The following is a 13,862-nucleotide window of genomic DNA, read 5'->3' on the forward strand; positions in this document are numbered from 1 at the left end:
AAAACCACTCTGGTCCTCTTAATAGATCACAACATTAAGTTTCACATCCCACTCATGTATTGTGTAAAAAAATTTCTTTAACTTTTTTGAACCTGTTGCCTAATCATACTCTGAATGCCTCTTGCCTGCCATTCACAACTTGATCTACCTCCCCTGAGTTGAGAGTGCTCCATACTTTTATTCCTTGTTACTGTTTCCATGTTCAAACACATGCATCTTGGAAACCACCTATTTCCAAGGGCTTCATGGAATGTCCTTTCTTTATAAAGACTTTCTTGTTTCCAAAAGCAAAGAAATACAAAAAAATTGAAAAAAAATACAAAGAGCAGAATGAGTAGTGTTAATGGTAACTAGATTATTACATACTTCACCAAAAGAGAAGTATTTCCAGAAGACATTATATACAGAAAATTGGGAGTAACTCCTGGAAGCATACTGATTCTTACCCCTACACGTGTGGGATCTGCTTTCCAGCTGCAGTGGGAGAGCAAAATGTGAGTGGTCATGATAGCTATTAAAGCAGCAAAGGATCACTTCAAACTGCACCCACTTCTTTTTTTTTATTCCTCTGAGACACATTAGAACACCTGTATCTAGAAATGTAAATTTCTGGAAATGTGTCAAAGGAAGAAAAAAGTCCAAGTTTCTTTATCCATCCTTTTTGGGGGTCGAGTGTTTTTTGTTTAGCTTGATAGATTAACAGGAATAGCATGTTATTGGAGTTTTTCTCATCAGAAGAAAAGAAAGAAGAGATGCTAAAAAATATCTTCATCCATTTTCACTGTAAATTTACAAACTTGCTTAAAAGAAGCATTTAAAAGAAGTATTTGAGAAATACAGTTATTAGAATATGATATGAAGGATTTAAATATAGTTATGAAACAAAAAATACTATTTAAGTTTTAACAAAAACAGAAAATATTTTAAAATACTTCTTCTGCGCACTGATACATTTAAGTTGACATCATGACAACACTTTCTAAACATGAAAAACCAAACACTGAAAAAAAAACCTGCAAGTCACACCATAGTAGCTTGAGTCTTATTAGATACTTTTTCTGGCTGATGTTGTAATACAGAAAATTGTTGTAAATATGAAAAGTTTTGGACGATGAGCTCTAAAGGCTGTACGTGATAATATCAGCATCTCTTGTAAGTTATGGACAACAGAATATTTTATCTGTGCTATATTATACTATAATTGCCTACAATTATGTCTTTTAAAACACAATAAATTTTTAATAGTTTCTATGGAATCAGTTAGTTGCAGCAATGATTTAATTTTGAATAAGGCTCTTAAATTCCTTTTCCCACTGTGAGAAAATGTTTTCACATTATTTGTTTCTTCATTATTATGGTTTGTATTTCACATATAGGTTGCCTGTGATATTGTCAAAGTCTTTCAAATATTCCTAGATTGTGTCAATGTTCAGGTTACTGACTTCTATGATTTATTTTAAAAAAGGGAAAAAATCATGGCACTCTAAGATTTACCATTTAATGGTATAAATGTTGACAAAAAATAATTCAGACTAAAAGGTTTGCTGAACCTCTCCCTCCCAGCCTTCTCCCCACCCTCCTAAATCCAAAAATGTTCCTGAGGAGTCACACATATTTAAAAGCGCACTTACCAAGGCAAGTGTACAGACCCTGACTTATCCATGCTAATATGGCAAGGGTGATGAGATCTCCAAAACTTGCTGCTATAGGAGTGGCAACGTTGTCAGGATTAATACCAGTCTTCTTGGATCCAACAATAACTCCAACCATTATTACTCCTAAATTCAACAAAGAAGACAGACACCAGGAAATTCTCTAAAGAAAGAACTGGCATGATCCTGTAGGGTAACAATATTTCAAAAGCACCTATTTCACGTGTAGGAGGACAAAGCTTAGACAGTAATTTCCTGTACTGACCCATCACTAGGACAAAAACCAAAGTTTCACTTCATGTCCAAATCATACATGAGAAGTGTAAAACATGCACTCATGTTCCACAGTTCTCTTCCTGCCTTTAATTCCGCACATGATCAAACTCAGTGGCTTTCTAGTCTCTAAAAAACGTGTGCTCTTAATTCCATGCAAAACTTTAACTATTTTGTAATTTTCACATAAGTAAGCATAGCAAAGCTGTAAAACAAGGAAGTTACCCATTTTACTTGACTTACTATTCTTAAGACTACTGACCATGTATTTTCATCAAGAACATGTCACAGGTAGAGGTACTCTCCTCCTCCCCTTGATGTCCATTAAGTACAACCTTTTAAATGTTAAATGTTTCCTGGCAATTAGGAAGAGAATTAAATTCATCATGCCATATTGCTCCAGACAGACACTGGCACTGTTTGTAGAGCTGGACTTGAACTTGGTCCAAACCCTTCAAATAATGGGCCAAACTGTTCACTTCAGCCACAAAGCAGAGCACAAACTAACACACAAGCAGCATGGGCAACCTAGAACTCTGAATTCAGTTAAGCTAACATCCAAGATCACTTGAGTGTAATTATAAACAAGTTTTACCTGCTTAGTACTACCTCACTTAGTACTTGGTACATTAATGAATATAGAAGGCAGGGGGAGAAGTTCTGCATCATAGTAGGTGAAGTCTCAAGGCCACACTTTTTTGTTTAGATATGCTCAGGAGGTCATGCACATCAAAAGCTTTGCAAAGACTATGACAGGAGAGGAATGCAACATGCCCACCTATATGAAAATTGCAAAAGGGCATCTTATTCTCAACTGGTTTTCAGATGTACTGTACCTTACTGGATTGAAACTTTAAAGGAATAGCAACATAAGACACATTCTGCATCCACAGAAAAATAAATACCACAAAGTAACACATGCACTCCCTTTACCTTGCAAAAGGGAAGCTATGAAGGCAGTTGCTACACTGCTAGAACACAAAAGGACTGAATGATCAAAGCGGTATTTGCCCTCTGGAATCCAGCCCAACACTACTGCTGCCACTGCTGCCAGAAAACCAACTACTGTTGCCTGAACCTGGAAAAGAAAGTGAATACATAAAATAATTGACAGACTTAGGAGGACCACAGAATCATTTTCTGCTAGCCTTTCCTCCTATCTACATTAACATGCCAGGTCTAACAGGAGCATGCTCATCTATTTTGTAGAAAGGATAACAAACTTGGATAATGAAGAGAAAAATCTTAGGCCAGCAGAAGAGACTTTACCAGCATTTTATAGACTCCAGAATAGCAGAAGTAAAATCAGGAATAGGAGCTCAGGATTTACAAGTAGCCGATACCTAAAGAAGCTTCTAAACCACTTAAAGTAGGGAAGACACAACATAAATATTTCACCTGTGTTTTAGGAATGTTACATTATAACTTATGAATAAGAAATAGCTCTCAAGAAACAGCTGCTTTGGAGAGCATGCACTCCTTTCCTCAAATGACCCAGCTATTTAAATATTGTTTATTATCCAAAAGCTCTATCCCACACTTCCTTTAAACATTTAATCCAATGCAAGTATGGCACTAGAAACATTTGAAAGGTCAAATTTAAAAGGCTTTGCTGAATCTGAAATTTTTCTCTAATCACCCTCAGATTCTTTCTCAGGAAAAATGATAAAGGAAATACCCTTGGTACAGTCACAAATGATACTTTAGTTCTTTTTCTAATAAATATAACCTCATATTGTTTTAGAGAAGAGCCAGTGTAGTAGAGCTACTTTCCCATTAACACTGTTCATCTCCATACTTAACAGTGTTTGTGATTTAACTTTTTCATTAACTTCACTCACTTACAAGAATTAATCCAATAAATCCATTATATTTACCTGTTTTAAGGCCAAATTGCCAATTATTAGGTTCCATTTCTCAATGGGAGAATCCATTTTTCCAATATTTACCTATCAAAATCAGAAGAGAAATTTAGACACTTGGGATTAAAATAGTATTATTTGAAAATACCCAGGAATGATTCAGCCAATAAAACAAAACATTTTGATTAAAAACAAGATCTATCTTTAAAAAAATCAAACATTGCTTTTGATTTTACATCATACTTACAGTATCCTTCCAAAAGCAGCTAAACTTGATGGAGTTTTACACAGTAACTTATTTAACATTAGCTTGCTCTGCAAGATAGAAGAGCCACCTTACATTCATGGAATGTCCAAGCACCACCCGTGATTAGATCAGTGGCTGGAAGATCCCTTTAGACTGAGCTTGCTTCTATGGTGCTTAAATTCTGAAAATAAGAAATGCTAGAATCTAATATTGTTTAACATTCTAACTTTTCATTTATACAGTACAGCTAGAGATTTCTGATGCTATAAATGATGTAAGTCCAGTATTAAGGTAGTAACTGAAAGATAGCAAATAAATTATTCCAAGAAATTTAAAAGTACATACACCCCCTTATATAATGTGTTTCCTACTTTTGCTTTTTTTTGAGTTAGAGGACAAGATCTGATGAACAATGCAAACCACTGCAGTATGACTGTGTTTAAAATAACTTCATTTTTGAGATAACAGAACATTTTTTACATGTTGAGCATAAATTTTAGTGCCTTTTCCTATACAATACTAATTTATAAGATAACATACTTCTCAAAAAACAGAAAGACTTCATTGATATATTTTTCATCTTTTGGTAATTCCTTTTTAGTAGATTTCAATTCAATTTCTTTTCTATTTTGTGATAGCAGTGACTTTAAAGGAACAAAGTATTAAAAGAAATGCTAATTTAAAAACAGAAATATAATGAGGCACTTTATCTCAATCACACTATAAATATTTTATAATGTTCAAACTACAGTGAAAGCACTGCAAATACATCCAGTAAGTTTAGGTAGTACAGCAGTTGTTTCAGGAGCTGCTGACAAGAATCTCCATTGCATCCTTCTTAAATGTATATATGCTAAATGAATAAAATGGCAGGCTGTGGAGAGTTTCACTTCTTTTCTCCTTTGAAAAAGTTTTGGAAAAGTATCCCAAAGATCCCTGTTAAAAAAAGTAATCTTGCAAAATGCTTAATCCTAAAGGTGAGCTCCTGCCAAATGCCACAGCTCTTCTTTCTCCTACTGTCACCTACACATTCACATCTCTTTCTTGAACCAGCTCCATGACTGAGTTCATGGCACCAAAAATTTGCTGATTTGATGGAAAACATTTTTATTCAGGGAGTGAAAAGGGGTCTGTAAATCGACCTGATCCATCACATCCACTCATGTAACCTTGCACAAGTGTCTCAGGGTTTGGAAGGGAGAAAGAGCAGGACCACTCCTTGCAGCTGCAAATTTCTACAAACTGAAATCAAGTTTAGTGTGATACTGTGAAATAGATGGACCTAAACAAAAGGTTTGTAAAGTCATACTGCTAATGCTTAACAGTGAGAGCACACAGTCTGAACAAGAGTCTGCACAAATTTACAGGAATGACTGAATAAGCGGTGTTTTGGTGTAGGTGGTGTGTTATGTCTTTGGGGGTTTTTGCTATTGTTGCTCTTTAAAAACGAAAAAGGAATAGAGAGAAGAGACAGCAGTGTGACTTGAGACAATGAGAATGACCCAAGGAACAGAACAAAGCTGAAGAACTGAAGGACACAAACCACAATATAAATATTGTGCTTGAATGGGCAGTTGACCTAAGTGTACCTCCCACAGTTATGCCAGCACAGCAATGGGCAGAGGGAGAAGGGCTTACAGAAGTAGAACTCCAGAAGCACCTTTTTGCTCTTTGCTGTCTGTATTCTACATATGAAGTAACTTCTGGTGGGATAAAAATAATGTTTTTAAAAGAGTAGCCTGTAAGATTGCCAGGGTATGGAAAGTTTACACTAACTAACACCAAAGGGAAGTACAAGCTATTCTCTGAGACAGATGAAAAACACAGTCTTGAGACAGATTTAGTGAAATAACTGATTCTAAAGTGGATGGGAAATTGTGAGTGATAAGTAAGACACAGCTAAAGGAGAAATTTGGGCAACAAGATAAAGGAAAGTGACCAGACAACGCTTGAAACTGATGTACTATGGATATTTGCTAAGAAGACACTACTTTTTGGCTGACTGCGTAATTAACAATGAAGTAAATATAATTAGTTTACAGCCCCAAGAGCACAGACATGTCTGCAAATTCAGATGCAATAATAAGCTAAGTGAGCAAGCAGGACATGAATTAACTCCAATGCTGAACTCATGTCAGAAATTTCCTCCTCAAAAGGTAAAGCTGGTCACAGGGGCACAGTCTAGCTTTTACTTAAAGACAGGTGTCTGCTAGGGAGCTAGAAAGGGCAAATGTAGGCCAGAGAGGGGAAGATTAATCAGACAAATGGGTTCCAAATAACTGTTTAGATATACTCTGAATTAATTAATTAATTAATTACTCCTGTTCTCACCTAGGATGAAGATGACAGGACCAAAGGTTGAGCAGCTAAAGAGAATAGGGGTCAATGAAATCAATGGGAAGAATGCAAAAGTCAGAATGACCTCTTTCTGAGAGAACTGGCATGTAAATTGCAGGTCTAGCAGTAAGCCATCACATGTAACAGGTTTCCACAGCTTTGGTTTGGGGTTTTATTTATTTGGTTGGTTTTTTAGGCTTTTTTTTAACATAAAATATTTAAATATAATCTTGTTAGCATGCCCTTGATAATGAATGATGTATACTGTTCTGATCTTGTACAGGATTGTTCTCTTAGTTTATTCACTGAACATGCAGCCTGTGTTGTGGACACTCCAGTACTCTTAACCTGTGTGTGAGAGGGGGATCAGCTCCTGTCTTGGTAACAGCTGGTGGATAACAAGGACCTAGGTCAGGAGTCACAGTGCAGAGAAAGGGTCTGTGTGACCCTTTTCCAAACGTCCCCTGAGAGTGGTGTTCACAAATGCGATGGCACTGGTGAGGATGGGGCATTCAGTCACTGATGGACCCAGACAAGTTCTGGATTTGTAATCTGGCAGAGGTCATAAGCTCAACTGAGACACAGAATTAAAGATCACATTAACCTAAGCACAAGTGGTGAAGTGTATTCCGACCTTCTTTATTTTAAGCCTTCAGTAAGGCACTGGTTGATCTTGGACTTGGTGTATTTTTCATTATGCAATACAAGCATTTTTAATCCTCAGGCCACAAACTGTACCAGTCAGAAACAAATTAAGCAATAGGTCAACAAAACCCAAAAGGTAAAGTAATAGACAAAAGCATTCATGCCAGACTGTCACCATGATATTTTATGAAAAATCCTTTGCTAGGATTTTTCCCTCCTGAGAAGCTGAGGAGCCTCAGGAAAGAAATGTAAGCAATAATTGTCTGCTGCTGTGGAATGCAACAGATGCATCTGTGATTGGGGCATGTTGGTTGTTTCTAATTAATGGCCAATCACAGATGCAGCTGGCTCAGACTCTCTGAGAGTCAGGAGTCTTCGTTATTCATTCCATTCCTGTTCTTGCTAGCTTTCTGATGAATCTTTTCTCTCTATTCTTTTAGTATAGTTTTAGTATATCATTTTAATATAATATATATCATAATATAATAAACCAGCCTTCTGAAACATGGAGTCCAGGCTTGCGTCTCCACACATGGGGTGTTTGTCACAGCAGCAGACAGTAAAGGTAGTAAGGTTTAAACTCAAAATACTGTTCAGAAACAGTAAGAATTCTCAGAAAAGAAAGAACAATAAAATCAAACAGAAAACAAGATTGAATGACTAAGGATGATGTTGATAAAGATACAATAGAACATGTCAATCCTTATGTATGAAAGTAATCAATTTCTATAATGGGCATGAACAAGCAAACCCTCACAGGACTGCCAAGGCTACGTCCATCACAGTGTGCATTCAGGCAACAACTCAATAGAACGTGGCAATGGCATTTATTAATGGCACAACACTGGGAGACATTGTCAATACAAAGCATTGTAATACAATACAAAAACTGAATGTCCTTGAGGGTTACAGCAGCAAAAAAACAGCTGATAAAATTCAGCAGTAGAAATGCAAGGTCATGCACTTATGGACTAATAATATTCCTGCCAGAAGATGGGAGTGACAGCTGGAAAAGAACAAATGCGTAAATAATAGGGCACAGCCATTGATCACAAAGTGACTGAGAGGTTTAAACCTAACTCTTCTAGGCAAGAAAGTACATAACACCCTAGAAAGTTTCAAGAGCCATATTCTACAAAGACATAGTAAAATCTCATCTGGAGTTATGTACACCTTTGACTAGACATGTACTAGAAAAATTCATTCAAGTAGGAAGAGGCAGAGAGTGGGGCCTTGCTGGAGAACAGAAGCACAGCATTAGACAGTCTTAGAGAGACACCCAGTGCAGCTATCAGAAATAGCCTAGCCACATTATTAGACTGATCTAATCACTAGTTATTCACACACACACAAAAGATATATAGGAAGGCAATCTGGCTTACTTAGACTAGAAAAATGAAGAGACATAACATCCCCTGAAATGTAAAAAAACAGCTATAAAAAATACATGTGAAAGAACACACAGAAAAAACCTAGTTATGCTACATTACAGTGTTGGCACACACAAAAAATAAGCAGACAAAAAAAAAAAAGCCCAAAACAACCTCATCACAACAAAAATAAATAAATTTGTTTAGCCAGAAAGCTAAAAAAAAAATTAATTCTTGCAGTTTGATCAACAGAGGTCTGGAATAGCAATGTTACCAATGCTTTACTTTGGTGCCACACTAATGGTCTTTAAAAAAATGTGCTTAAAACACAAACTTTTTTTAGCCTATTTGAAATCCCCCTAGCCTATCTGAAATCCCTCAAGGTCAAAGATCTCTCAATACACCTATAAATCTCAAAAATCTGCTTTATCTGTTCTGAATTATGAGTTGGAAGAGACTTTAGAAGTGAAGTTTTGATGTGTGGAAACAAGCCACCTTTTTAACTCTGCCAACTTAATAACAGATTTAAACTGCCCCATAACAGCCAGATGAATTCATAAACATAAAACACTCATGTTTCCTTTTTGAAATGTTTTAAACATGTATCTGAAGAGTGAAGAGGAAGAGAAAGTTACTTACAGCAGTTGACAGCCGGGATGCCAAGGTCATTTCCAAATTTCCTTTGAGACCAAGAAGAGCAGGAACCAAGATAAAGACTTCAGTAACATTCTTGAACACATCCCAGTGCTATACAAAGGATACAGTGGGAAACATTTAATTGAAAAATTCTCTTTAGACCATCCACAAATTATTCAAAAACTTCTATAAATCATAACTTAACCCTCTAAAAGAATTTAATATTTTTGTATTAGACCTAAAAGTCTGAAGTCAGAACTGTTACCTGTTCTATTTAGATAGAACAGATATATGACTGCATATTACTGCTTCAAAGATGAGAAGACTATAAGCAAGAGGTATAAAACTTTGCCTTAAAACAAATGTAGTTTAAAAAAAGATGTCATTAATTTGGAGTATTTGTTTTTCATTACTTAAAATAGTCCTAGATACTAAAACTGCTCTTGAATTCTGCTCTTAATTTTCAATATTTTCATCTTTTCCTTTCAAGCTGTGTAGAAACCTCACACAAAACCAGCAAGGAATTAACTGTCATATGAACAGAGCCTGAAAGTAAAAAAAGCTTGTCTATTATTTTATCTCTAAGTGTGAAATTTACAAGAGCACAGCTTTCCAAAACCCAGATTTTTTAAAGAAAATTATTTTCATTTTTTGTGCACCAAGTTCTCAGCCCTGCAGTGCTATGCTACTTTGTATGTCTTGTCAACCCATATATTTAATTTGTCATGATTTACCAACTCTAACTAAACTAACAAAACTGTAAATTGTCTTTTTATTCAGGGATTTGCAATAATTTAAATTATTATTTTAATGAAAACAAAATGATGCAATTAAAGCATCTGTACAAAGAATAAATTTGTAAGATATGCATGAACAAAGCACCAGACTGGTGTCAAACAGCCCAAGGAGGCAGTAAAGTTTGTATGTGAAATTTTGTTTACCTTTTTTTTGAGGTAACAAAATTTCTTTCCAGTGCAGCTGATTGAAGTCGAAATTGCCTTTACTTTCTGAAGATTCTAGTGACAAAGATTGTCACCTCTTCCTCCTATTTTAATTAACTTTGTAAACTCTTTAAGCGCAGCTAAAGAAATTCCTATATCTGAGCGAAGCAAAACCAAACAAAAGTGGGGGAATCCACAGTGATTAATTTATGTATTGTATTTTTGTTTAAATATTGTGCTTATTTCAAACTTTTTTAATAAGTTCATAGTAGCAGAACTGCACACAGACCTAATTACATCTCAATATTGCAGACATCTACAATGTCACATGTTAGAACTACAGACCCCACAGAGTACCTGTTAAAAAAGTCTTACAAAGCAAATACCAACCTGTACAATATCCAAAACCATGCCAGCAGAAACAGTTCCAAACCCTGCCAGCAAAAAAGGTACGAGTATCTGCAGTGCCATAATACTGCTCGATTCTTTGGGTTGTTTTCTACTTCCTTCCACAATGATATCCTCATTACTGTCACTAGAGAAATTGTCATCCTGCAACATGGCATCTGTTTCTGAAGTGTCCATTCCATCACAGTAATTGTAACTGGTAAAATCATCATATTTAGGGCTACAGCTGGATGAGCTGTGTCCATTGCTACCATGAAAGCTTGCTTCTGAAAAGTGATGGTACTCTGTGTGCTGTTCGGACCTGACATTAAAATTGTGTCCTGCTGGTTGCAATCCCTCTTGCCAGACACCATTCACCTTTTTGTGTCTTTCTTCTTGGTTTATTTGGTAAACAACAGGAACCATACTTAAAAGCAGCCTCAAAAATTTATCAGACTGAATTGTATTAAGATTTATGGTCCAGTTTACAAAGCCTTCTCTGTCATGGACTTTGCTATTTGTTTTGGAGATAGTAGATCTGCCTTTACAGTTAGTCATAGTGCTACAGAAGTACAGGTTGGAAAGCACTTTGTTCTTCAGATGTCAGCCAAGAAATCTTGCAGGTGAGTCATCAAGTGCCACACTTACACGTGGACCAAAATGTTCCTTTTTTGCAAGCAAAAATGTTTTTCCATTGCTCTCAAATCTCCAACAACTCCATAAGCAAGAGTGGATCTGCAAAAAAAGTAGAAAGTATATATTTACTTCTAAAATATTTTAACTCTACAGAATACACAAGATATTGGTTTAATTTTTCAGATCACAATCTTTTCTCTTCTCTGTTTACCATGATTTAAGGTGAGGTTGTTTCTACTTTGACATTTCCATCGTGGTAAGAAAATAAACAATGATGCACTGACAATCTCAAGTCATTTCACATTCCCTCCATCAGAAGCCACTTTACCTTCCTTTTCTTCAATCTTCATCTTGTGATAATAATTGTAGCAATTTACAAAAAGAATAGTTCTAATTTGACTCAAAGCTTTGCTGACTTTGGTATTTATTACTAAAGTCCATAATTACAAGTAAATGATTGGCATAAACGAACAATGGTCAGGGAGACTGCACCAGCACGATGTAGGATAACACAATTCCACGTGAATTTGTATCCATGCAAAGCTGTGAATATATATTTTTTACAGACTGCAGGAAATGAAAATATTTTAGAGCTGGAGAACCTTTAATCTGCATTTCCTAAGAAACTCAGCTTCCTATGATCATATCTTTTATGTTATGATTCTTATACTTCCCTTCCCTCTGTTCCAAAGCTTTTAAGTCATCCAGTATTTTTAGAGCAATTTCAGATAGACTTTACAGGGAGTGGAGATGTCAAAGCTTTTAGCAACTAATAGCCTTGTAAGAGATCCAAGTTTGTGCCTTTGATGTTAGGTGTCTTCAAACATTAGCTGAGATAACTCACTCCAATATGGCCAGAGCAAGTCCACTTCAAAATTCCTGCTGCTCACGGAACTACTAGATCTGGGTTTTTTGAGTAAAAAGACTCAGAAGCAACATGATGATTTTCCCTCTACCATTTACTTTATCCAAGAGAGCTCTGACCAAGAAACAAATATTTTTAAAATGACAATGAAATGTATGGCTTGATCTAGAAAGAAGCCAAGTTTTGCAAGACACAGCAATCTTTTTTCCACAAGACCAACAGTGGAATTTAAGTAACCAAGATTCCTGCAATCTTTTGCCACTCAGTAGCAGATTGTGCTTTGTTGAATCTTTCAATTTCAGTGCATAAAAATCTCCTAGGCCTGAATTCTGGTTTCCATACATTTTAATTAGGAATAACAAAACAACTTTTGCTGCTATCCCGGAGCAGCTCTAACCACAGGTCAAAATGGTGCTCTGTTACGTGCTACAGAAAGCCAGAACAAGAAGAAGAAGAAATTGAAGGATTTCACTTCACTCCCAGGAAAATGCATTGAGAAAATTTTCTGACAGCTGTAGCAATGCAGAGGCTGGCTCTCACTGCCAGTTTCTCCCATATGTCCTCCAGTCGCCAGAGTGCTAGACCAGTGACTCAGGGAAATTATTCACTACTCTGGAACTCTGGCCAAAAATATTTGGGTTAATTATTCATATATTTTTTAACATATGGATTGTTCTCCTTTTAAATTCTTATATTTTATTGGGTTTTTAAAGAAATGAATCCTTTGATAAGATTGCGGTTTCATTTCATATAAGAAAGTATTAAGAAACAGAAATCATACTTAAAAGGGAAAAAAAAGGGGAACAGAAAAATTATTTGGTCAAGTTCCAAATGGAGGAATGGCTAGCAATGGAATAGTACAAAGCAGTTTGGATGACAACCATTTATGTTTTTCCTACCACAAAGACATAGAATGACAAAATATGAACTTAGTGATAAATGCTGGAAAATGAGAATTTAAGAAGATAAACTGAAAACCACAGAACCATAAAATTGTTTAGGTTGGAAAAGTATTGTATAGTATAATATACAGGAAAGAGTAATTGTTCCTTCAGAGCATACAGAGAGAAGATAACTACGAACCCTTCTAAATGTAACTCATTTCTAAACATGTGTTCCAACAAAAATAATTTTCTAAATGTCATTTGGTGCAATACTTACACCCTAAGTTACAGGATGCTAATAATTGCTGTATTTTCAGGGGTATTTTGTACCTACAAGATGCAGCAAACCTTGTTGTTTGTGTTGTTCTAAGGAAGAACAAGAACTTCCCGAGAAGCTTTATCATTGACAAGAAAAATGCCTATGTTGTTGTGTTGTCTAGAAAAATATGGGAGCTAAAAAAAGCAAGCTCTGCTCAAGTAATTCATATGAAGAAAAGGCAGTTAAAATCTCAAAAATCTCTTTCCCAGTCTGTGTAGGAAGAGGAGATAAGTGGTTCTGGTTTCTTGACATATAATCTGGAGGTTACAGAAAAAGATGAAGTACTGAAAAAAAAGAGAGAGAGAGACAAAGAACCTTTGAGAAGTCAGGAAGCAGCCTCAGATTTATCATAGCTGGCATATTACATATGAAATGAAAGGACACCTTGTCTTTGTCACTACAGGGAAAATAATAAGTTATGCCCAAACTATGAAAATAATTATTCCCTCTTCCTTATTGTTTCCTAAGTATCTACTTTCAATAGTTTCTTCTTTTCCTTCATATATTTCATAGCACATAACAATTACTATGTACTACCCACCTCTTTCTCTCAGTCCTGCAAGCATACACAAACATTAACAAATAGTTCTGTAAACATAAACAAATAAATTCAGCCATATCCTGCCATTCACTGAAGATGTGTTCCTGAAAAATGAAATACTTGGCAATCCAAAAGAGAGCAAGCCAATTTTACCCATAAGAGTTAATACAATGCATGCAGCAATTTAAAAAATGCACATGGAGACAGGACAGGAAGAAATAAATGCTGTAGAAAACAGGACCACAAAATGGGAGAGATGCTGACTTT

At 35.7% G+C, this 13,862-nt stretch overlaps 1 protein-coding gene across 1 annotated transcript in view; it reads right to left on the reverse strand.

Annotated features, from left to right (window-relative positions):
• The window catches only part of SLC41A2 (solute carrier family 41 member 2), a 43,734-nt gene that overhangs the window by 26,341 nt on the left and 3,531 nt on the right, over nt 1-13,862 (reverse strand). The window contains exons 2-6 of the mRNA XM_041468668.1: nt 10,354-11,085; nt 9,026-9,133; nt 3,803-3,874; nt 2,859-3,003; nt 1,632-1,778 (exon numbers count right to left, since the gene is read on the reverse strand). Coding sequence (XP_041324602.1) covers nt 1,632-1,778; nt 2,859-3,003; nt 3,803-3,874; nt 9,026-9,133; nt 10,354-10,908 — 1,027 coding nt within the window. The 5' untranslated portion in view covers nt 10,909-11,085. The remainder of the gene's footprint in view (nt 1-1,631; nt 1,779-2,858; nt 3,004-3,802; nt 3,875-9,025; nt 9,134-10,353; nt 11,086-13,862) is intronic.

The sequence above is a fragment of the Pyrgilauda ruficollis genome, unplaced genomic scaffold, assembly GCF_017590135.1.
Source record: "Pyrgilauda ruficollis isolate IOZ18807 unplaced genomic scaffold, ASM1759013v1 scaffold224, whole genome shotgun sequence".
Taxonomy (NCBI): domain Eukaryota; kingdom Metazoa; phylum Chordata; class Aves; order Passeriformes; family Passeridae; genus Pyrgilauda; species Pyrgilauda ruficollis.